Source organism: Somniosus microcephalus, chromosome 19 (assembly GCF_052327205.1).
Source record: "Somniosus microcephalus isolate GS21.2 chromosome 19, FLI_Smic_1.0, whole genome shotgun sequence".
In the NCBI taxonomy this organism is placed as follows: Eukaryota; Metazoa; Chordata; class Chondrichthyes; order Squaliformes; family Somniosidae; genus Somniosus; species Somniosus microcephalus.
Window position 1 is genome coordinate 68,805,354 of NC_141005.1, and position 24,315 is coordinate 68,829,668.

General features: G+C 45.7%; 1 protein-coding gene across 2 annotated transcripts in view; it reads right to left on the bottom strand.

Annotated features, from left to right (window-relative positions):
- The window catches only part of gcn1 (GCN1 activator of EIF2AK4), a 114,767-nt gene that overhangs the window by 19,798 nt on the left and 70,654 nt on the right, over positions 1-24,315 (bottom strand). For both annotated transcript variants that reach the window (XM_085961998.1, XM_085961999.1), the window contains 17 exons: positions 23,501-23,695; positions 22,531-22,777; positions 21,358-21,479; positions 20,967-21,081; positions 20,028-20,207; positions 16,907-17,127; positions 16,544-16,612; positions 15,980-16,118; positions 14,479-14,675; positions 12,551-12,693; positions 10,168-10,285; positions 9,127-9,342; positions 6,339-6,503; positions 3,050-3,211; positions 2,033-2,125; positions 881-1,024; positions 203-472 (listed from right to left, as the gene is read on the bottom strand). In XM_085961998.1, coding sequence (XP_085818124.1) covers positions 203-472; positions 881-1,024; positions 2,033-2,125; positions 3,050-3,211; positions 6,339-6,503; positions 9,127-9,342; positions 10,168-10,285; positions 12,551-12,693; positions 14,479-14,675; positions 15,980-16,118; positions 16,544-16,612; positions 16,907-17,127; positions 20,028-20,207; positions 20,967-21,081; positions 21,358-21,479; positions 22,531-22,777; positions 23,501-23,695 — 2,796 coding nt within the window. The remainder of the gene's footprint in view (positions 1-202; positions 473-880; positions 1,025-2,032; positions 2,126-3,049; positions 3,212-6,338; positions 6,504-9,126; positions 9,343-10,167; positions 10,286-12,550; positions 12,694-14,478; positions 14,676-15,979; positions 16,119-16,543; positions 16,613-16,906; positions 17,128-20,027; positions 20,208-20,966; positions 21,082-21,357; positions 21,480-22,530; positions 22,778-23,500; positions 23,696-24,315) is intronic.

Here is a 24,315-nt window from a genome sequence, read left to right on the forward strand (position 1 = left end):
GCTTATAAATTCTAAGTTAGGTTTCTCTTTAGAAGTGAGCCACCCCACTGAAATACCCAGTGGACCCATCAGTGGATGCTCATTGTGTTGAAGGCAGATGGGTAATTCTTCCTGGTCATGGATGCCCATTGCAAAGCTTCAGTGTAGCTCAGAGCCAGGCAGGGAGCCCTACCCTCCATGCACACACAGACAGCCACAGTACCTTGGTTATTGCATTTAGAGCATCCCAACTCTCATTCAGGACAGTCTCGTCTGTGTCATTGAGCAATCTGATCAAGCCGGACATCAGGTTCCTAACGTGGGCAAAATAGTCGGCCTTGGTCTTCGAGCAGTAAGCGTTGATGATTGTCGCTGCGGCTTTGCGCATCCCGACATCTGGGTTCCTTGTTGCCTCCAGGAGATCCTCCAGGATGACCCTTTGACCAACCTCATCCCCCACAGACAGAATTACTGTGTGACAGTTAGCCAGCTCCTACAGAAAAGGAAAACATCTCATTAGGTCATGACTAGAGGCGAGATGTGTCACAGGCGCTGTAGGTAAAGGATGGCAGTGCGTAATAGCCTGTTGCTGTCCTAGAACTACATTAAAAACAAAATCAAGTTGAGAGTGTTATGACATTAAAGCTGGTTGAAAATATGGCGGCATGGTTTAAACCGGTGCTTAATTAATGGGACTTCCTTTAAAGCTTTTAGGCTACACGACTGATGTTGAAGTGCACAAGAACCTCAAAGATAACCTTGGCATACATGTGGATGAATTAATAAAGTAAAGGTCCCAGAACTTCCAGGACTGTGTGCTCTGTGGAAACCAGCCTAGTGTTATTCAGTGACGGTGGCAGTGATTTGCGCCTTTCCCGGTATCTTCCCTGCAGACTCTCACCTCTTGCTCTTCACTGGTTCCCATCTTGTTCTTTAGTGCAGTCATCACAGCAGGCAGGATCACATTGAGGTGGCGTGTCAACGCATCGCCCGCCACTGATGACAGGAACGCTAGCACCCGGGTGTTTACTGGCGGTGCTATAAGCTGCAGAGAATGAGGAACAGAAAGAGGGATGAAGGACACCACCTATTTTGTTGTGCAAGCTCCCAAATCAAATCACTGCCGGTCTGTGCTGTTGGGAATCTGAAGCGTCCAATAAGACACCTCCACGACACATTTATATTGTTTTGAGAATTTCCCCCCTGGGTTTGGGATGGAGACTGGAATCATTCCTGGAGGACACATTACAGTTTGGGTCATTTTATTTTCAGTGGCAAGATGGTTCTGCAATCTGGGTTCTTGTGCTAATTTTACTTTTAAAAACAATGAAAAATCTTTCATTACACATTTCTCCCTCCCCAGTTTTAATATTATTCCCTACATACCAGTTGAGCCAATCAAAATTGAAAATCAGCGGGAATAATTCTTTAAACTTTGGATGCCACTGGTGCCTTTTACACAACAGTTTTCTTACTGCACGCACATTCTTCCTCATTATCCAGGGTTAAGGCCAGCTGTGCATACAAATGAACAAGTTTACAGCTAAATAAACAAAGCCTCGCACTGCCCCCCCCTTAAGAGTTTGTCTTACATCTGGAGCACTCATCACTTGGGAGAGTTGGATGGTGGCCAAGCTTAATCACAATCCACTCAGTATGGCCGTCTTCAGACAATAATGTTGAAGTGCCGGCTACCTTCTGGTTGATCTTGCTGTCCCAAGACAAAATGGTCAATAACATCTGGCATTGAGGGCAGAGCTTCTATCCAGGATCCACGTACACACCACACTGCCATTAAGCCCTGTAGCTTTCTGACAATGAGTCTATAATGAAAGTTGCCCTACATAAGCCACCGATGAAGGAGTGAACATTCTCCTCCCTCACTCAGGAAATGCTAACTATAACAAGTATTGAAACAGAATGTCCCTTCTGACAGTTTCTTCCGCTGGATGACTGAATACAGAGCAGTACAGAACATTAGAACACACTCTCAAGGCAGAAGTCTTGCTGCATGCCCAGGTTTTGCTTTGTGCTTTGCTCATTTTCTACATACCTTTGGCACTAGGTAAGGAAGAACAACGCGACTCTTTACTCCCATCACTTGCTTCAATCCATCCAGAGCAAACTCTGCCATTTCCTCATCATTCTGCAATGGACAGAATAGTCAGTGATGTCAGTCTAATCCAACCCAACCAACACACGCAAACAACAATGTGCATTTATATAGCACCTTTTAGTAAACGTCCCAAGGCGCTTCACATGAGATATTAGCCATGGTGTGGTTAGGACATTGGTCGAAGAGGTAGGTTTTAAGGAGCGTCTTAAAAGGGGGAAGAGAGGTAGAGAAGCGGAGAAGTTTAGGGAGGGTATTCCAGAGCTTAGACATAAAATTGCACACAGTAACAGAAAGAACGGACATTATGGCCACGATATTGACAGGGGTGCGTTTGGTATGCGGGGGAAGGGGGCGGGAGATACTGAGTTGTGGACGGGATGCTGTGGAGTTTTAACTCCTGATTTTGGGGGGTGGTGGTGGGAGGGTCTGATCCCAGGGAAGGAGGTAAACCTGGAGGGTGGGGGAAACACTCCTGCTCCTCCTGGCCCAGAAGCAGTGCTGTAAGGGCACTTACCTTTTCCCAGAAGCTGTCCTCGCCTCCCTTGAGCTGCCGGGTTTCCCGAGGCCTGGGAAACCCGACCAGCCAGGGTTAAATTTGTAAAACAGGTTAAACGTGAGGCTCACAGCCTCATAATATTTAAATGGAAACCCGCCCCCCTAGGAGAGGGTTGGCTGCCTGCCCCTTGTCCCTCCTCCGTTAAACCTGGAAGTGGGCGAGTTAGAGTCGGGTTTGAGACTTTAAAAATGAACATCTCACCCATCCCCAACCCACCCGTTTTTGGGAGTTAAAATTCCCCCCATATCATCCCAACCAGTTTGTCACACAAGAGAAGCAGGCACTAGCATTCAAACAAACACTCATTCTCAAACATTATAGACAGTACTTTTCTCTCAGACAGGAGTAAAAGGGCAAACATGCCTGCACTATAACCTCCCCCTCCTCCAAACACTCACAAGCTGCTCCAGCAGGAATGGTAGAATATCATCGAGGGCCTGGTACCCAATTGTTGAGTGAAGCTGCTCAAACGTCTTGGACGCAGCCTCTCGAACTTCTTCCAGAGGGTCACAGAGGGCTTTCCGCACTGTGGGAACGAGAGACTCGGAGAAGACAAGCACCTAGGGACAGAGGCAAGGAAGAGTCAGAATCACTAATGACCTGCGGCATGATTTAAGCAATAAAATCAGAGCTGAGATTACGGTGGGAAAAACTCTCAGTAATAACTCCACACTGCCTAGCTTACTAAGTGTACCTGAAGTATTCCACACCCTCAGCTCCATCTCTTGCCAACCTTCTGCTTGAAGCTATATTGCTGTGCTGCACACATCTCTTCAATTTGTTCCTAGTGTTTCCATCTATTAGTATAAAACCATTTAATCTAGCCCTTCAGCAGCCCATTACCCTTATTTGAACCTATTCTATTAGCATTCTTTTCTATACCCTAAACATTTCCTTATGCATATTAAGCAATAACCATATGCTCATCTTCTTTCACCAACAACAACTTGCATTTGTATAGCACCTTTAATGTAGTAAAATGTCCCAAGACACTTCACAGGAACGATTATGAGAGAAAAATTTGACACTGAGCCACAAGGTCGTTAGAGCAAATGACCAAAAACTTGGACAAAGGGGTAGGTTTTAAGGAGTGTCTTAAAGGAGGAAAGAGGTAGAGAGGCAGAGGGGTTTAGGGAGGGAATTCCAGAGCTTAGGGCTTACTCAGTTGAAGGCATGGCCACCGATGATGGAGCAATTAAAAATCGAGGCTTCACAAGAGGCCAGAATTGGAGGAGCGCAGAGATCTCTCAAGGCTTGTAGGGCTGGAGGAGGCTGCAGAGATAGGGAAGAATGAGGCCATGAGGGATTTGAAAACAAGGATGGGAATTTTAAAATTGAGGTGCTGCTGGTCCAGGAACCAATGTAGGTCAGCGAATACAAGGATGATAAATGAATGGGACTTGGTGCGAGTTAGGATACGGGCAGCCGAATTTTGGATGAGCTCAAGTTTACGGAGGCTGGAAGATGGGAGGACATTGGAATAGTCAAGTCTAGAGGTAACAAAGGCATGGATGAGTGTTTCAGTAGCAGATGAGCTGAGGCAGGGGCGGAGTTGGGTGATGCTATGGAGGTGGAAGTAGACGGTCTTGGTGATGGGGTGGATGTGTGGTTGGAAGCTAATCTTGGTGTTAAATACAACACCAAGATTGTGAACGGTCTGGTTCAGCCTCAGAAGTCAGTGGTTAGGGAGCAGAGTTTGTGGCAGGGTCCGAAGACAATGGCTTCAGTTTTCCCAATATTTAGCTGGAGCAAATTTCTGCTCATCCATTACTGGATGTCGGACAAGCAGTCTGACAATTTAGAGACAGTGGAGGGGGTCGAGAGAAGTGGTGGTGAGGTAGAGCTGGGTGTCGTCAGCGTACACATGGAACCGGACATGTTTTCGGATGATGTCGTCGAGGGGCAGCACGTAGATGAGAAATAAAAAGGGGGCCAAGGATAGAGCCTTAGGGGACAACAGTGGTAATGGTGCGGGGGCGGGCAGAGAAGCCATTGCAGGTGATTCACTGGCTATGACTGGTTAGATAAGAATAGAAGTAGACGAGTGCAGTCCCAACCAGCTGGACGACAGTGGAGAGGCGTCGGAGAAGGATGGTGTGGTCAACTGTATCAAAGGTTGCAGATAGGTCGAGAAGGGCAAGGAGAGATAGATTACCACTGTCACAGTCATATAGGATGTAATTTGTGACTTTGAGAAGAGCCGTTTCGGTACTGTGGCAGGGGCGGAAACCTGATTGGAGGGATTCAAACATGGAGTTGAGGGAAAGATGGTCATGGATTTTGAGAGGCGACAACATGCTCAAGGACTTGAGGAAAGGGAGGTTGGAGATTGGGCAGTAGTTTGCAAGGACAGAGGGATCAAGGGTGGGTTTTTTGAGAGGGGTGATGACGGCAGATTTGAAGGGGAGGGGGACAGTACGTGAGGAGAGGCAACCGTTAACAATATCAGCTAACATGGGGGCCAGGAAGGGAAGTTGTGTGGTTAGCAGTTTGGTGGGAATAGGATCTAAGGTCTCATGGACAAGATGAGCTCGAAGAGGGGAGATCGGAGAGAAACTAGAGAAAGATGAGTGTTCAGGGCTAGGGAGAACCTTAAGGGAAGTTTGGCAGACTAGGGGGAGGGAGGGAAATGGCAGAGACAGCGGAATGGATGGTCACAATCTTTACAACAAAGAAGTCCTCACACTTTTTGTTGGAGGTAAGGGTGGAGGAGGCACGGCAGAGGGGTTTAAGATGGTTTGTTAGGGAAACCAGGGGTTATTTTTGCATTCCAGGATGATCTGGGGATAGTGAGCAGTTTTGACAGAGGAGAGCAGGACTCTGCAGTGCTTTAGGTGGTCTAGCCAGATCAGGCGATGAACGGTTAAACCAGTTCAAGTCTGTGGCAAGACTTAAGGAAGTGTAGATGAGGACCATACCACGGGGAATGACCAGGGTGAGAGAGAGTAATGGTTTTAATGGGGACAAGGGCATCAAAGGTGGAGGCGAGGGTGTGACTGAGCAGATCGGTAGCTGCAGAAGTTTCGTGGTGAATGGAAGGCCAAAGGCTGGACTGTTGGGTATTTGAAAGTGCAGCTGTAAGTGACTTGGGGGAAGAGTTTTTTTTTTCCTAGGGGCAGATACAGAAGGAAGTTGGGTTGGGAGGGGGAAGGGGGACACAAGGACGTGATCAGAGATGGCCTTATCTGTGATTGCCACGATTTGAATAGTGAGGCCACGTGAAATGGCGAGGTTGAGGGGGTGGCCGTGAATATGGGTTGGGGAGTTAATATGGAGGGAGAGATTTAGGGAGGATGGGGGGCAGGTCACTCCATTCCCCCCATTATAAGCTTTTCTTTATGATCAAAGGAGAGCGTGATGAGTTGAGGTGGAGGTTGAAATCAACGAGGATGAGAGGCTGAGGGAGGAAAGCATTGAAGATATCTCAATGATACCAACATCTTGGCCCTTCCCCTGCTAAAACTCATTGAAGTGTAGCTCAGTTACAGTTTGTATTTGGAGTCAACAGTTTAGCTCCCACCTGCTTGTGTGCAAGACATCCTTCCCATGAAAGTCCCAACTACCGCAGAAAGTCCTCGTTACCTACAAAGTCAACGCTCTCCTTTAGCAGCAGAGATCTTGGATAGGTTAGGGACACCATACAATTACACAAACTCAATACTACATTAACTATAATGAGGTACTTACTGCATCTTTACTGGTCGATTTCATGATCTCACTGAGACCGATACAGACTCCCTGCCTCTCGTCGCTCTTGTCAGACTTTAAGCCTGCTTCCAGAATTGGAATAATCTCTGGCAAAATCTTCTCCCCAAGCTTCCGCACAAGATCACCCAGTGTCCTTGCAGCAATCTACAGGTAGAAGGCCAATCACACATCAATACAAAACCCTTTCAGACTGAACGGAAAACTTGTATTTAAAAACAGAATGCGAGTTTCAGAATGGTTAAATGTCTCTGTATAAACCACAAGTGATCCAGTACTGTGTGGCACACCCACACAGGCCACAGACAAACAATCAATCCTTGGTTTGTTATTGGAGTAATTCGATGTGCCAATGATTTTTTCTTTCCAGGGACGGAGCTCTGGTCATCGCCAGTAGTCCAGTCATCAGACTAGCTCACAACTGCCCGACAGACATTTATTACACCACATCCTACAGATCAGGACCATCTTTGAAGATTTCAAGATCCACCGATTGGAATGGCATTGGCATCTAAACATTCAGCACATTGATGCAACCACATCATTGTAGATGTGGAGATAGGTTGAAGAGTTGTGCCATGGATGTGTGAAAAGCAGCAAACAGCACATCAGAAGCCATTTTATTAATGGACACAAATCCTGAATTTTGAAAACATGCAATAGGGTCTGCCAATTGCTCACACCAGGACCAGTGTCCTTTTCCTATTTATATAAATGGTTCATTTTGGAGTGGGGTTGTCTTCCTGAAATGAGTAAAAATTGAAGGACTGATGATCGACCTTATGTTGTTGTGCATCGCTGCACAAGAATACGACAGTTGCTTGTGGTGATTCATTAGCGTACTAGCTCATGTCTGTCTGTTGCTTGGTGGCACAACGCATACATCTTTTTTTAACCTTGCGTCAGTGTGACATTTACGCATAACATCTGTTGTTATTCTGTGACACTTCTCACGCCAAAAGCATAGCACGGATGCAAGTTGGAGACTGTTACCGACAGACTGAGGCGTGGAGGAGCCAGCCGTTAGCTACTGCTAGCATCAGTCACTGGCATTGTGTGACAGTTCATCTACCACTCTTGGATTCTGTGGTTTTTCCAATTAGTTGTGGCTCTTTTCCTTTAGAATCTCCCCATCAAACGCTTACCACACTGCGTGGATGGTACGCTTCCTTTAGGTGCTTGTCCAAATAAGACAAAATTCCTCTTCAGCTTCTTGGCTGATGATGAATTTTGAGGTACACGATGTTTGGTTGTTTCTCCCTTGTTACACTTCTGAAGGCAGGGAACTGTTCAACAGGCACCCGAACTATTCACTTGCGAGCCTTGACGCCGAGTGTCGCGGCAGGCCGTTTGATTGAGGGGCGGGGGGAGAGGAAGTGGTGGAGGAATGGAGCCGTGCCCAATTATGTCCTCACCCAATGAGTGTGCACGTGCACTTCCCACCAGAGGTCACTGGCTACGGAGAAGTAGTAATCCTGGCTGATTTTCCCCACCTAACCGGTTTAAGGACTAATTATACCATCCATACACCTGCCATGGTTAGGAGCAGCTAACTCAGCACAGAGCAAGAATTGAGCTGGACTGGACCATCCTTCAGGAGTTCAGCTATTCAGTGGATAAACTCACTAAGCCACAGCAGGAGCTTTATGTTCATCTGTTGATGTAATCGTTTCAAGTGACCTCTTTTTGGGTATGTGCGTCACCCTGGAGAACTAACACTTTTGCTGCTCATTAAATCTTTTTGCTTGTCCAAACAGGAGACCTATGATGCCTCTACGCCACAACTATGAGCCTGAATATCCATCGCTCAGGTTTCGGCCAGGCAGCACCTTATTTAGACTGCCTACATGGAGCTTCAATTCCACTGGCCATGAAACCCGTGTATGTGCTTCTCTCCCGGCATGTTAAATTTTAAACATTTGGACAGTGCAGGCAGTGACTGTAGTACAAATACACCCGTAGAAATACTTCCTCTCAATTCTGTTTTATTTATTGATACCAAGGGTACTGGCTGTTCTGCAATGATTCCCTGGAAGGCTGAGCTCTCTCGTTGTTCAAATGAGCTGAACAACTATTCTGAAAGCTAAGGGTTCCGTCCGCGCAGTTTCATGTCTGATAATTTCTGACAGCTTTCCATTTATGCCAGTTTCCAAACAAAAAACACATTTATTTGAAAGAGGCGGCTTGGGAAGTTTGAGTGAAAGTTCATTTGTTTCAGTTTTATTATGTGTGTGGAATTTATGATTTGTGCTTCAATATGGGTTGGACCAGTTACCAGTGTGGTTGGCATGGTAACAGCAGAGTGTCGTTAGTAGCCTGTTTATGCTGAATTGCTGCATTGAGGGTACAGATGGTTTGTTGGAACCCAGCATGTGAAAGGATTGTTTTGATTCATTTTTAAGATTTTTTTTAAAGTTCACAATAATGTTTTCAAATTTAACGTTTGAGATTTTCAGCGTTGTGGCTATTTTGATTTTTTTTTGGGGGCGCCATGATTAATCTGGAGAACAGCATCTTAACAGTTACATAAATTAAGTTCTCCAGAAAGAGGGGTGGGGGGATGGTTTGCAGAAGTTGTTGCGTCAAAAGATAGATGGCAAGTTATCAGGCCTTCTGCTTTGGCTGTCCCTCGAGTAGACTGGATGATAAGAGAAGTCGATATAATGAAGATTATGCCAACCATTTATAATAATACTTCTGCAAACCGCTCTTTGGCATTCTTTGCACCAACTTCACTTAACCCCCGGTGGACACCAGAGCTCAAACTCACCGTCCTCTTGTCAGCACAGGTACTGGCCAAGAAACCCAGCAACAGAGTGAAGAGCATCGGCAGGATTTCCCGCAGCGTTCGTGGCGTGTTGGACACGACGATCTTCCAGACGTGCAGCGAGGCCTGACGCACCACCAGCTGGGTGTCGGAGCGGCCCATATAGAGACCAGCAAGGACACGATTCCGCCTCTCCAGGCCAAGTGCGCCAATGATAGCCTGAAAGAATGGAAAACATCAGGTCAGCTTCTACCGCAACATTTAACACCACGGTTACATGGAATTTACAGCACACAAACAGGCCATTTAGCCCAACTGGTCCATGCCGGTATTTATGCTCCACACGAGCCTCCTCCCACTCTAATTCATCTATCAGCATATCTTTCTATTCTTCCTCATACACTTATGAAGCTTCCCCTTAAATGCACGTTTGCTATATGCCTCAACTACTCCATGTGGTAGCAAGTTCCACATTCTCACCATTCTTCGGGTAAAGAGGTTTCTACTGAATTGCTTATTGGATTTAGTAGTGACGATCTTATGACGCCCTAGTTTTGGACTCCCTACAAGTGGAAACATCTTCTCTATGTCGAACCTATGAAACCCCTTCATAATTGTACTGCCCTCCATTAGGTCACCCCTCAGCCTTCAATTTTCTAGAGAAAAGAGCCCCAGCCTATTCAGTCTTTGCAGAGAGAGGCTTCTTCACGGCACTGCAGGGACAGGTCTACAAACCAGTTGACAACGTAGCAGCACATGAACGAGGCTGATAAGCCAACCTAGACAGACAAGACACCCTAGGGACAGGGCCACTGAGCCAACCCATGCCAAAGACATGATGTCCAGGGCATTCTTAACTGATCCAAATCAACAACTTGACATTGCAAGGATAAGGCGGCCGAAAGGTCAGTTAAACCGAGGTTCATACCCTGAGCCATGTCAGTCTGTGTCCCTTCACATTATTGGAAGAGGTTGGGCCTTTGTCAATCTGCATGCCCCATATCAATGGTCCGCATCGTGCCTGTGCCAATTTGTGCACCTCACCTTATTGGACTGGGCAGTGCCAAAGTTGTCATCTTCTGAGGCAGTCTCTGTCGTCATCTTTCCAGTCACTCCTGACACGTGGAAAAGCAAGTCTCCCAGCAACTGGACTGAACTGAACCTGAAATCCAAACCATAAGAGGCTGAATCACAACAGCTGAAACACATCACATTATCTTTGTAATGGTCTTGACTTTTCTTTAAATGTAATTCAGTCTTCACAAAAAAAATGTCCCTCATCCAAATTTGGTGGGGAATTGGGAAGTGGTGGAGACAGAGAAACACTGGGGCCAAACAAGCACATGGTCTTTCCTCAGTCTGCATAAAAAGGTCTTGCTCCAGTACTAGACCTCAACTCTGCTAAAGGAAGCAGAGATAGCGGATACAATGAGAAACACAAAAGGAATTGCACACGATCCAAATCAGAGAGAGAATCAAGGACCTAGAACAGATGGAGTTTTGCATGTCTAGGATGCAACATTCAGTGACTGAAAAGGATTACACCAAAAGTAGGGATTTGAACATTTTTCCTCGTATTACAAATGAATCATGGCACCACAGAACAAGTATGTGTGTCGATGGCAATTTTGAGCACAACTTAAAATACAGCAGCTCCAAAGTACTTGTGTTCTTAAGTGGGTCTTCCAGCTGCAGCTTCTGAGAAGCAAAATAAGAGGGTCTTCCCACAGAGGAGATGGCAAATTTTGTCTGCCTTCATACCAGCAACAAAATTTCACCAGTTTAGACATCTCAATGGCACCGCACGATTCGCACATTGCCTTGGTGGTGCTGGTACCAGAGTTTGAATCCGGTAGATTGCAAGGGTGACAGTCCCCTCTCCTTGCTAAGTGTAAGGATAGCAAGGGGAATAAGTTGGGGCAGTTTTGACCTATAAGCCCGAGTGGATATAGGCCAGAGCATAAGTTAAAGATGGTAATGTTACTGCGCTGGGTTTATTGGGCTTTGCTCCAGTGCTGGAATACACCAGAGCAACCGCAGAACTTTTAAATTGCTGAGTATTATGACTTGAGTTAGAGGTTATTTTAAATCCCAATAGGTACACTGATCAGCACCCACCAACCGAACAGCACACTCATCTGTAGAGCACAAGGGCTCTGATCAACTCACATTCAGAAACAAAAGCAGTAAAGATGGGAGAATCTAGAACTAGAGGTCACTGTTTAAAAATAAGGGGTCACCCATTTAAGACAGAGATGAGGAGACATTTTCTCAGAGGGTCGTGAGTCTTTGGAACTCTCTTCCTCAGAGGGCGGTGGAAGCAGAGTCTTTCAATATTTTTAAGGCAGAGGTAGACAGATTCTTGGCAAGCAAGGGGGTGAAAAGTTATTGGGGGTAGGCGGGAATGTGGAGTAATCAGATCAGCCGTGATCTTATTGAATGGCGGAGCAGGCTTGAAGGGCCGAATGGCCTCCTCTTGTTCCTAATTCATATGTTCGTATGTAAGATGAGCTTTTCCCTGGTGCGTTAACAGGGCAACACCGACTGGAGCACATGTGCTGATACGACAGGGACCTGGAGCAAGAACCCGCGGGAGCAACTTTCATGGGATAATCTCCGAATGATTTTTTCCCCTTCTATTTGGATGATAAGCTAATTTACTTGTATTTGTAAATTGAATGAATGACGAATAATCAGAAATCTGTGAACATCTCCACTCAATCTGTGCACCGAGAGAGAGAATGTCAGGCGGAAGATGCAATGCTACTTACAGACCAGAAACTGGGGGCTGGAATACAAAGGGGAGGAAGTTGTGCTTCAGTTGGTCAGACCTCAATCTCATCTAGAGTACTGTGTTCAGTTTTGGGCACCACGCCTCAGGAAAAATATACTGGCCTTGGATGGAGTGCCAATGATACCAAGGCTTAGTGGGTTAAATTATGAGGACAAGTTGCATAAATGGCATACTACCCTGAGTATAGGGGATTGAGGGGGTGAAATATTAAAAGGATTTGATAGGGTAGACATGGAGAAACTATTTCTTCTGGTGGGGGAAAATCAAGAATAAGAGGACGTAATCTTAAATTTAGAGTTAGGTCAGTCAGGAGCGAAGAACCTGTTCACAAAGGGTAGTGGAAATCTGGAACACTCTCCTCTAAAAGGCTGTGGATGCTGGGACAATTGGAGCTTTTAAGACTGATAGATAGATTTTTGTTAGCCCACCTGAGGTATTCATTCACCCTTAAATCACGCTGCACAAGTTGCGTGCAAGAATCGTGGCCAGCTACCCCTCCCCCGGAGGTATTCCCATTCTCAATTTATAGCCAAAATATTATTATTTTTTGGATAGCATGATCGGATAGTTAATAGCTACAATGAAATTCTAACACAAGAGTTGGTGTAACATTAAATGCAATGTCCTTGGTACCTGATCCTCCAGTTATCATCAAACAATCCCTGCTCCAGTTCTGGCAGCAGCAGTGCTATGGCAGTCTCTGCGTACATGCTTATAATTCGCTGTCCAGCACGCAGGGCAGTGTCACGAACAAATTCATTCTCATCCGCCAGAGCCTACACAAAGCAATTGATATTGGCGTTAATAACCAGTTAGGCACACTACGCTACAAGATTTTACTGTCTCTTACTGCCTCGATTGTGTTAACACTTCAGTTACTTCCTGACACTTGGCCCCGGAAGTAACCACATTGTACTAGGAACTGATTTCTACATTTTGGTCACATTCAAAATAAGTGCGCGCCTAACAGATTATCCAGTTGTGCAGAACAGTCAGCAAATAAACTAGTGAGAAAATAAATCCGCGACCTCTTGTGCACACACACTACAGAGCTGCTCCCCTATACAGAAAAGACAGACTTGTATTTATGTAGCACTTTACCATGCCCTTCAGACATCTCAAAATGTTTCACAATGAGTTGCACTAAAGGGCAGGGACTCGTAGGCACACAGCAAAATCCCACAAACAGTAATGAGATGAATGCCCAGTTCATCTGTTGATTGAGGGAGGAATGTTGGCCAGGACACTGGGATCACTCCCTTTCATCTCTGAATGACATGGGATTTTAATATACACCTGAACCACAGGAACGGGGAGCGAGGGCCACAATTTAGCTCTCATCTGTAGACAGCATCTCCAACACTCATTCATATTGCACTGGAGCAGCAGCTTAGGTTATGAACGCAGGTCCTGGAGGTTTGGGGGGGGGGGGGGGGGGGGGGGCTTTATCCACAACTTTGACTCAGATGAGTGCATTACCACTTGTCAGCCAAGTCGCCACTGTGCAAAGATAGAGGAGCTGCTCCTTTGATGTGCAACGGTGACATGTTTTTGGTCTGTCATGTTTGTGGTTTCAGAATTTTATACTGTTAACTAGCTCACCCAAGTCTTTTCCCCCCATAGGTAACTCCAAAAGATAATTCTCTTCACATTTTAAGGTGCACTTGTGACAAAAGACGGTACATGGCTGCTCACTTTAGCTAGAATTAATCTATGCCGACAGTACAAGAGAAGGGCAATTTTATAGATTAAAAGTTCAAGTTACTTACATCGCAACATTCATGATGAAGAAAAGCCACTTATGAGGAACACCCAATCGCATTGTGCATTTATAAAGAAATACACTGTTCACCTTCCACCGTAGGGAACCACTTTAATGCAATAAAAGACAATTTCCCCCCCTCAACAATAGTTCTTATTCAAGCATAGAACCTTCCAGTTAAAATCTAGCATAACGCTCACTATTTCTGAAAGCTGATAATTTTCAGATACCCACCTTCAAGTGATGGAAACAATGGGCTGGATGGGTGAAGAGTCTCCCCAACAGCCGTTCCTAATCCTCATCCACCCTTAGCTAACAGCCAATATAGACAGCATTAGCTTTCCCTCCTCAAAGGTATTGATTAGTTATGTCAAAATCCCCAGGACCAAAAGCCTTAAGCAATTCAGTCACTTTGCCTCTCTCTCTCTCCCCCTGTAAATCAATACAGCCCCCACCACATATAGCGGGCTCGTTTGGGCTAATGAGATTGCCCGCTATATGCGGTGGATGGTAAAACCATCTGAATGAAGCTGCCCAAAGACTCCAGTTTCCGACTGCCTCCCATAGTTGTTAAGTATGTACAGCTGATTGAAGTTGCTTAAAGATCTGACTTTGCCTGAAAACAGCAAGGCTTTTAAATCGATAAGCACCGGACAGCACACAATGGTCGGCACGCTCAATAAGTTTTAAGCGCTGCCTATGGTTATGACAAATGGTTTTCGCCATTTGCCTGATATAGGCGGCTGCAGATGGTGTAAGTGGTGGCCACTGTATCGCCGACTTATAACTGGCCTTTTACCTTCAGAATGCAAGGTATGATGGCTCCTACATATGCAGTGAACTTGTCTCCAAAGGTCACAGGCAGGTAGATGAACATCATCATGTAACCATCGCGGACATGTGGGGCAATCTCCACCTTGCTGGCAGTGGCCACAATATCTGGCATGAGTTTTTCCAGCTTTTCAACTCCGAGTCCAGCCATTACCTCAGCCAAGCCTGAAACATAGGGAAAAGATATTAAAAACTAGATCACTTTGCACCTTTGACAGAAGAATGGAGTTTTATGGGGCGCTACTGTAGGGGTTAGAATTATATCAGTAGTTCCGATGACAGTCATGTTAAAAATGAGTGAATTTTCATGCTATCATGTTGACAGCAAGTCGAAAATTTAATTTTCTATCTTTGATGTGATCGTCCTTAGCCAACGTACCATAGTTCAACCTTTACATGGCTGCAAATCAAAATGGAACACTGTTCCTTGGCAACCATGCAGGTATGGATACTTGTCACAGTCCATATTGCATGTAAGCCTTGGTTCTGATATTGCACTGCCCATTGTTCGTCAAGGCAGCTCTTGAATTATCAACTCTCATGATGACAATGCACTGGTGTCAACTGGAGGTTGTGTGAGATCCCAGAGAACTTGGCACCTTCTCCATGACTTTGAGCCAACAATTGTTTAGCAAAGCCATCTGATCATGCATGAACCTATAGCAGAGCAAATGTGCAGGATGAAGTCTACATAACCTGTGCTCCTCTGGAAATCATGAAATGGTGGTCAATTTGGAAGAGGATCTGTGGGCCTTGAAATCAGGTACTGGTCTCAACTAAGAAGTCAAGAACAAATCAATGGAGATGGATCGACAACTGCCAAAACAGACTTTGATTACTTGATACGAACCAGACTGAAGCAGTGATGACTCACCACATTGAAGCTCAAACGTTAAAAAATCTTGACAAACTTTTCAAACAAAAGAGAATGGCATTTGGTGACAAAAAGCAGGATTGATGCAAGTTTGAGTCAAACTCCGTTCAGTTCCTAATCGGAGTCACCTTTCACGAGGAGGCCTCAACAGGAAACTTCACGATAGCCCAGAAAAAGGGGGCGGGGAGAGAAAGAAGTGAAACTTTGAGGGCAAGAACATGTGTTGGAAGTCAGCTTCAGGGGGCTGGTGGCAATGGCCTGAAGTCACTGGCTCATCCTCTTGGCTACAGGCATCAGACCAGGCAGAAAGAGAGAGAAACTTCCCAAAGTACCTCAACAAAAAAATGTTTTAGAAAAGCTTTAGCTTTTTTTAAAAAAAAAAAGTTCTTATATAATACACTGAACACAATATTAAATGTGCAAAGCAAAATAGAAGATCAACTTTTTCCTTGTCTGGTGGCAACAGACTGTTGTTGACATCCTTCGTGTGCACATGTGGGTTAGGTAAAAGAAGAAGAATTTTAGTGCGTGTTATCTCTAGCTAACGAGCTATTATAGGAACACTTTCTCCTACTGAAGTTCTGGCCTCCTTCACCTTGTGCAGCACCGGATCGATCAACTGAACTCTGCTCTGAAGCCAGCATCTCCATAAGCCAAGGTAGCAGGTCATCAAAGCACGACTCGCCCATTCCCTTCACCATCGCCCCCAGAGCCTTTGCGGACACCGTACGAACCTGGCATATGACAGAAGGACAGGTCACTGCATGGACATGATCACGCACTAAAGCAAAACTTTCAAGCTTGTGCCCGACCCAACAGCATAGAGCTCAGGCATTGAAGGCAACGTGCAGGTTTGGTAAAGCCCAGGTTAGAATACTGGTTTAGTGTCAGCAGCCTGACCCAGGAGAGTCTGGGTCAGCCAGCAAGAGCTTCTCCAACAATGCTGGTTCAGTAACTGAACCAGAGAATGGATGACTCCAATATAGTACAAGGCATCAGCCACTAACCAAGACTGGTCAAATTCCCAATCATTAATGCTTCTATTTGTCAGGTGCTTGCGGCACAGTGATTACAATATTTAACAGGCAGTTTGGAATTGGCTCCAGGTACGTTCAACATAGCCACGGTCATGCTAACTGGAGAGAGTAAAGACTCTTACCTCTGGAACAGGGTCCAAAAGAGACAGCTTCAAGCCAGGCATCACACTGGGCAGGTACGGTGCAAGATCCTGGAACCATACCAATGGAAAGTAGTCAACAATTCTGGTTTGGCCACAATGCTCATTTTACTTATCTGTTAGGCCTTGCATTTAACACTGACTAGCCCATCACAGCTCGCTTTGTTTCGGTCCCACAGACACGGACCTACATTGCACCTCCACGTAAAAAGCAATAATGCTACCCAGCCACTGGATTACATGCCCACTGTTACAGTAATTAAATGAGATTAAATCCTTTTCAGTAATACAGGAGGGCATAAAGTAGCAGGAGATGTTGATCATCTGCAATATCGCAAGCATTACCTTCTGGTCTGTAAGGGAATACATATTCCCAATGATTTGAGCAGCCATCTTACGGGTATCTGTGGATCGATCCTGGAATGCTCGCTGTACGATTGGCATGATCAGGGCCAGCGATGGAGCATCAATAAAGTGGACAAACTTGGTATCGAGCAGAGTCTGAAGGCACAGCTGCGTCCTCCTGGATGGGTCCGTCAGGGCATCCAATAGAACAGGCGTGATCGCTGGACAGAGAGTAAGGCATTAGCTCACTTCTTTGCGTTAATGTTCGATAAAATTAGAAAAAGTTAGGCAAACCAAACGGCTCTTAATATACTGCACTAACACTAGTACATACAACATGAGACAAAGGTCTTTTTTTGGAGGGGTGGGGTGGGGTCACTCTGGTATCTGACACACATAGAAACCCATCACCATGTTTAACAGTCTCCACAAGGAAGTTTATATCCAACTGCAGGGTTTCTGCTTGCCCAACATGGATTGAACACTCTCAGTCCTTAGGGACACATCCACTCACCCAGATCCAGAGCATTCGAGTGCAGGTTGGCAGGCCTAGGGACACCCCCCCACCCCACCCAAGCATGTGCTTGGTACTGCTGGAGTGTAACCAGCTAAAACTGTGCAGCTTACCAGAGCTGTGTCCCATTATTTGACTAGCTGGACTTACCCCACCCGTTGGGGCATTGGCTTGCAGTGTTATCTGGAGCTGAGCGGAACAATCTTGGCTCCCATTCACAGGTCTACCCCATCAGGTTCAATTAGTGAACCAGGCTGACATCCAGTAAAGTACTGATGGACAGCTGCACAGTCAGAGGTGCCATCATTTGGATAAGACGTTAAACCAAGGTCTTGTCTGCCAGCTCAGTTAGATATAAAAGATCCTAAGGTACTATTTGAAAAAGAGCAGGGAGTTGTGTGTCTTGGCCAATATTGATCCCTCAAAAAAAACAAAACCACCAGAAACAGATTATTATGTGGCCATTCATTCATTTGCTGTGGGACCTTGCTGTGCACAAATTGCTGGTCACATTTGCCTACATATTCAGTGACCAGCAATTCAGACGTAATTGACTGGTTATAAAGTACTTTGAGATGTCCTGAGGATAAGGCATTGTACAAATATAAGTTCTTTCTTTCAGTCTCTTGCAGCTCACTCCACTGCCTTTTCCAAAGTCCATGTAGCTGGGTTCTTCCTACGGCCTGTTGAGAGACAGACACCGGCTCAATACAACACTCCCTCCAGACCCTGAGGGTGAAGGTGCGTTCATGGGTCTGTCAGACTGGTCAGCCATTCGCAGTAGGCCGGAGGAACTCTTGACCATGACTGACCGCATACTTTAGCCAACGAAAAACGGTGTAGGATCACTTCTGTGTAAATGCGCACTTGTGTGGATAAATGCAACCCCACTGATGCCGCTTCGTTTCCCGAATAAGCACCATGGCCTTGCACGTTGCATCAAACTCTACCTTTGCAGTAGCTTTTGATTGCGCTGAAAAAGCTTCAAGAACCTTTTTAAAGACCCTCTGCTTTTGCCAAAATGCTCTCTTTCCCTTTTGTTTAGTGGATGAGTAGCCAGCAAGCCCGAGCTCAGTGCGTGTGCAATATGGCCAATGGTTTCCTCATCTCAACAGCGAGAAGATACCGGATAAATTAATACCAGCTCCGTCATGCCAAACACAATCGGCTGTGGGACACAAAAAAAAATTGTAAACCGAGTCAACTACTTTAACTTTATCAACTTTATCAACTCCCAGTGTTACAGTATGAATTTTCTTCCCTGTACATACTAACTGAAGTACTGTCCCCACCACGTATGATCGTGCTGGTGTTAATGCGATTTGCCCGCTATAGTTGGTGGACGGTAAAACGCATAGCAGGAAGGCAGCTGTGCGACTTTATGGGACTGTAACACAGACCTTTATGCAACTGAACGGGAGTGTACCAAAGGGGCACAGCAAGAAAGGAAAAACGAAGGGACTCTTCAGCAACTGCCGGAAAATGAGAAATGGACGAGGGACGGAAACCCGCCGTTACTAAAACAGGAAAATCTGTTAGATGGATTCCATGACAAAGTAAGCTTGAAAGTGTGATCTGGAGGTGTGCTTCTCAACAGGGCTGGAACTTGAGGCCTCTCTGTGAGGGCAGGAACCAAGGTAGAATGCTCCTGTATCCAGTATTGTTTCCCTACAGAAATGGCAGTGTTAAACAAAGGCCTTTTGCTGAATTTGGAGAAGGCTATATTCTTCGGATAGCCCCACCGCCACAGGACAGCACAGCCAGGTGTCATGACCAGTGTTCCCTTTAAGCTGCGTGTGCGGCCGTGCAGTAATCTGTAAGGTAGCGCGCGGGCCGCTCACAGCTTTTCCATTTGGAATACCGCGCACACACAGAAATTTAAAGGTACCGCACATTGAAATAAACAGGCCGTCCACAACAAAGTGCAGCTTCGAGAGAACACTGGTCATGACATCAGTCACTGGGAATGTTGCAGAATATTTACACAGAATTAACCACCTTACTTTATCTCACCCCATCAACATATCCTTCCTCCCTTATGTACCTATCTAGCTTCCCCTTAAATGCATCTATGCGATTCGCCTCAACCACTTCACGGTGACGAGTTCCACGTTCTCACCACTCTGAGTAAAGATATTTAATGCAATGCCCAGACTCAAACTGACTGGCACACCATGATCAGCAGCAGAGGAAAGGAGCAGCAAAACTTCCAAAAGAGGCTGCTCCAGGTGTTCACTTCTGATCTACACTTGCTCTAAAAGAAAAAATACATAATACAAACATATGAAGACCATTACCTACAGTGGGAGGAGAAAAAACCCCAAAAGGTGTAGTTCGAAATGAGCAACTATCTGCAGTGTAAGGGAAGAACATGACCTGCCCAAGGTGGCACCGACAGCGTCACTTTACAATGCTCCAGACCTTCCCAGAAAGGATGTGCATCTGTTCTTTTTAAACAAATCCATTTTACAATGTAGAGCAAGAACATTTCCAGCAGGGGAGATGCTGTTTAGCTTAGAAGAGGGTTGTATTATCTGAAGCCCTGTAAATGATGAATAGCACGGGGTGCCCATTTACTATGCGCAGTAGTTTGTACAACAAACTCACCCAAGATCTCAGGGTTCCTGATGACGGAGCCGATCTGCCGCAGGGCCTGTTGTCCTGCCTTCTGCACCTTCACGTGGGAGTCAGTCAGTACTTCGGTCAGCTTGGGCACGATGCTTGGCAGACAGGACGACAGCTGCTTGGGGGCACAGTACGCCATGGCACCCAGCAATTCAACTGAACCTAAAGGTACAGAAACAGACACTCAGTGCAAGCATGCATCTAGGACACAGATTTGTCCAGACACCAACAAAGCCAGACAGACTCAAGCAAATTCTGTCTCATTTTCAGTACTGATTTGCATTTAACACGAAAATGAGAAACCAAGATGTGAAAAATAGCATCTTAGGCTCTGATTAGAATGGGTAGGTTTTGGGTGGGTGTGGTCGTGGCGCGAGTTAGAAACTTTCCCGCTGATCCAGAAATTAGCTTATTTTAACTCCTACCGGCCTACTTACCACCTGCTTCGGGCCGCAAGCTAGCAGGATGCGGCAGAGAATCGCGCGGCACCAAGGCTGCTCGCCCACACCAGGTGGGTGGCGAGGCCATCTCGTGATCAGGAAGGGGGGGGGGGGGGACACTCATGTCCCTCCTGGCTTCATAGAGAAAAATAAAACTTATTCATTTAGGCCTCTTCTAGCTCAGATTCGCTTCCCCACCGTCTTCACCCGGTAGGACGGCCACTGTAGCTTCCCACACAGGCAGTCAAGTTAAAATTGCAGTCGGGTCCCACTGAGGTCACTGGGACCCGAAACGCATATGTAAAAAAAGGACCCCGTCGGCTTTGAGTGGGTGTCCTTGCCGCCTGCTTAGTTGAGCAGGTTAAAATCGGGAACTGGCAGTTCCCGGTGGCTCCAGGGCGGATAAGTAACCCGGACGATTGTAACTGTCCTTCTGCCAGGCGGGTAGGGTTAAAACGGCTCCCAGTGTTTTGACCAATACCTGCTTTAGTTCTCCAGGACTCCTCCTCCAGAGCAACCAGCAGCGATGGCAGTACAAGCTTCACACCGTGTGCACTCAGATTTCGCATCACGGCCTTCGCAGTGTCGTCAGACGCCTGTGGAGAAAACAAGTTGTAGACGTGGACATTACTTAAAACTGGAGAGCTGTAGTGTGAAGCAAATAGTGGAACTGAGTTTATAACATTCATCCCACCCCATTGGGAAAACTATTGAGGCAGTTTTATCTGTAACCTTTACACAGTTAACAGTGCCCCGATTCAAATTTTATTTTGCCCACTTAATGACACAGGTTATACATACAAAAAAAAATGACAAGTTACAGAAAGCCATTTTTATGTAGCTTAGATATGAATAATACAAGGTGCACTGACCTCTCGGACATACTGGTTTCCGTCACCGAAACACAACAGCAAGTGCGGGAGCACATGCACCACGTATGGCTCAAAGAGTTTCCCCAGCATATTGCACAACATCTCAAAGGCAAACAGAGCACCTACCAAGGAATTAGTAACAGAGTAAATGGTTCTGCTGACGCATAGAAGGATACCGATGCTGAACAGGCAACCGAAAAGCAGGGAAAATACCAGTGTAGTTCGGCCAAATGGCTTGCGTTGGCTGTTATTTAGAGTCACTTAGAAATTAGTCCTGGATATCAGGTGAAGTTGTCTGAGGCTTCCTTTCAATTAATTCAACATTTATAATTTGTCCTGCAGCTAAACTTGGAAACACTGAAATTGTTTCTGTGGTACTGGTCAGTGGATAGCATCAAGTGCGAGATATACCCATTTTGAGACTTAGTGCAGGCACGCTCAGAAATTTAAGCACAAGAGGCGGCCATATTGCCCCATTGTGTCTGTGCCACTGTTAGCGCCGCACCACAGCCAACTACTCTAGTGATATTTTCCTGAAATCCTTTAATATTTCTCCAACTCCCTCTACAACGTTGATCAAATCAGCTTCAACAGGCATTTGTGGTAATGCATTCCATATCCCAATAACCCTTTGTATAAAAACAATTATAACCTGCCCCTTTAGGCTTCTAGGGCTCATCCTAAATTTAGGCCCCCTTGTTGCCAATTTACCAGCCAGTGTAACTAATCTTTCGTTATAGGTCCTGAAACTTCTTCATAATGCCAAACAATTAAAAAAAAAATATTTTAATTTTTAATTTTTATTTTTTTTAAAAAAGATTAGTTCTCCGCTCAACCATCTCTGTCCCATCCAGAGATGGTCCCTGGTTAGCTGACAGTGGAACTGCTGTCGAATGGAGCTTACTGTTCAGAATAAGGCCGTGTATACCACAGAAGTGAGGAGAACCAAATGATCAATCACTTTACAGGACAGTATCCCTGCTGTTTGCCCCGCTGTTTAGCTGATCATTTGCACGCGGAAAATAAACGAGCAAGGAACTAAATATCTGGAGTTAACCAACTTGCAAAGGCCTTTGATGCTGTGGGTGGTGTGTCCATCTCTACATCACCTTGTCATCATTCAGTGTGGAGCTCAGAGCTTTAAATTTAGAAATAAGCAGATGCTCGTCTCACCTTCCCGCCTCCGGAAGTTCTTCTTGTCTTGAATGGCATCTGTCAACGTTACCATTATTTCCTGCTGCTTTAGGGAGAGGATGCCTAGTCCTTTCACCAGCCCCGCCAGCCCGTATGCTGCCCCTTTCCGCTCAGCGTATTTATCCGATTCCAGTAGCAGCTGCAGCAGCTTCTGAACCATCCCAGCGGCATCTTCTTTGATGGCAGGAACCAGTGGGGGCAGACAGCTGGCCACTGACTCCTGAACCTGCAGCACCAAGAACATTCACTTCAGCCCAGTGACCAGCTTACAGCTAAGCGGTCTGGAAACTTACTGCCGCGCACAAACATTTCCTATTCACACAATGTGCGATTAAAAAAAAAAAACTCGGCTCTTGAGAGCATAGAATTATATAAAATGGGTTGGGTCCAAAGATTTTGTCGTCAGAAATGTTATAAAAGATTACATAACAGCTATTTATATATCAATTCACCAATGCAAACCTTAAGCAAAGAAAGAACTTGCATTTTTATAGCGCCTTTCACGACCTCAGGATGCCCCAACGCGCTTTACAGCCAATTAAGTACTTTTTGAAGTGTAGTCATTGTTGTACTGTAGGAAACATGGCCCACAAACAGATTATCTCTTTTTTTTTTTAAGTGATGTTGGTTGAGGGATAAATATTGGCCAGGACACCGGTGAGAACTCCCCTGCTCTTCTCCGAATAGTGCCAGAGGATCGTTTATGTCCACCTTAGAGCAGACAAGGCCTCGGTTTAATGTCTCATCCAAAAGACAGCACCTCCGACAGTGCAGCACTCCCCCAGTACAGTACTGGAGTGTCAGCCTAGATTATGTGCTGCAGCCTCTCGAGTAGGACTTGAACCTATGATCTTCTGACTCCGAGGCGAGAGTGCTACCAACTGAGCCAAGGGAGTATCTCATTATCTGTATATTTCTGAGAGACTTCTGGCACACTGGAGTACATTACCTGTTGAGATGGTGTGGAGAGGGCAGTGATGAGCTTTGCCACAATGGGTTTCACTTTGGGATCACTCTTATCCAAATGCTTTGCCAGTGAACCCATGAGAATGACCACGCTCTGTCTCACGGCATCATAACTAGCGTCGTTAGGGGCGTTCCGCAGGAACTCTTCAAATACCGGCAGGAGTGAATTGACGTTTTCCTACAAGGAAAAAGGTGCAGCATAGGTCACCAGAGTGATTAGTGATAAAGCTTGCAAGTCACTAGCCTGATTTCCGTTATGTCCTAACCAAACCCAACTTAGTTAATTGTTAATAGTCGGGAAGGTCAGCTACACGTTTAAACAACATATGTAAATGAACACACCATGTGGCCCACTCCTTCAAACAGGTACAATGACCATGAGACTCTTCTATACTCTTAACTTGGATTTGCATAGCACTTCTCGCATTTAAAAGCATTTAATGAATAAGGGTACCAATCAGGAAGGGAAGGAGAATTTGGGGAAGAAACCAAAGGCATACTCTTAAGAGTTTATAGGAGGCTTTTGAAGGCAGTAACGGAGGTTCCAAGGGGCAGGGGCTTACTGGTCAAAACAGCAGACCCAATGGTCGGATGGTTTACAAGTCAGTTTACAATCCACTAGTCAACTGCCATCAATTCTTTCTTTAAAAGCCTTACATGCTGAATCTTACAAGATGTCTCCTGAAATTCCAAGTAAGTGAAACCACTGGACAGTTTGCCAATTCACTCGATTTCTCAAATATATCCAGGGCATTGAGGAATGCTCCATTGCTTCTACAAATATGCTGACTACTCCAC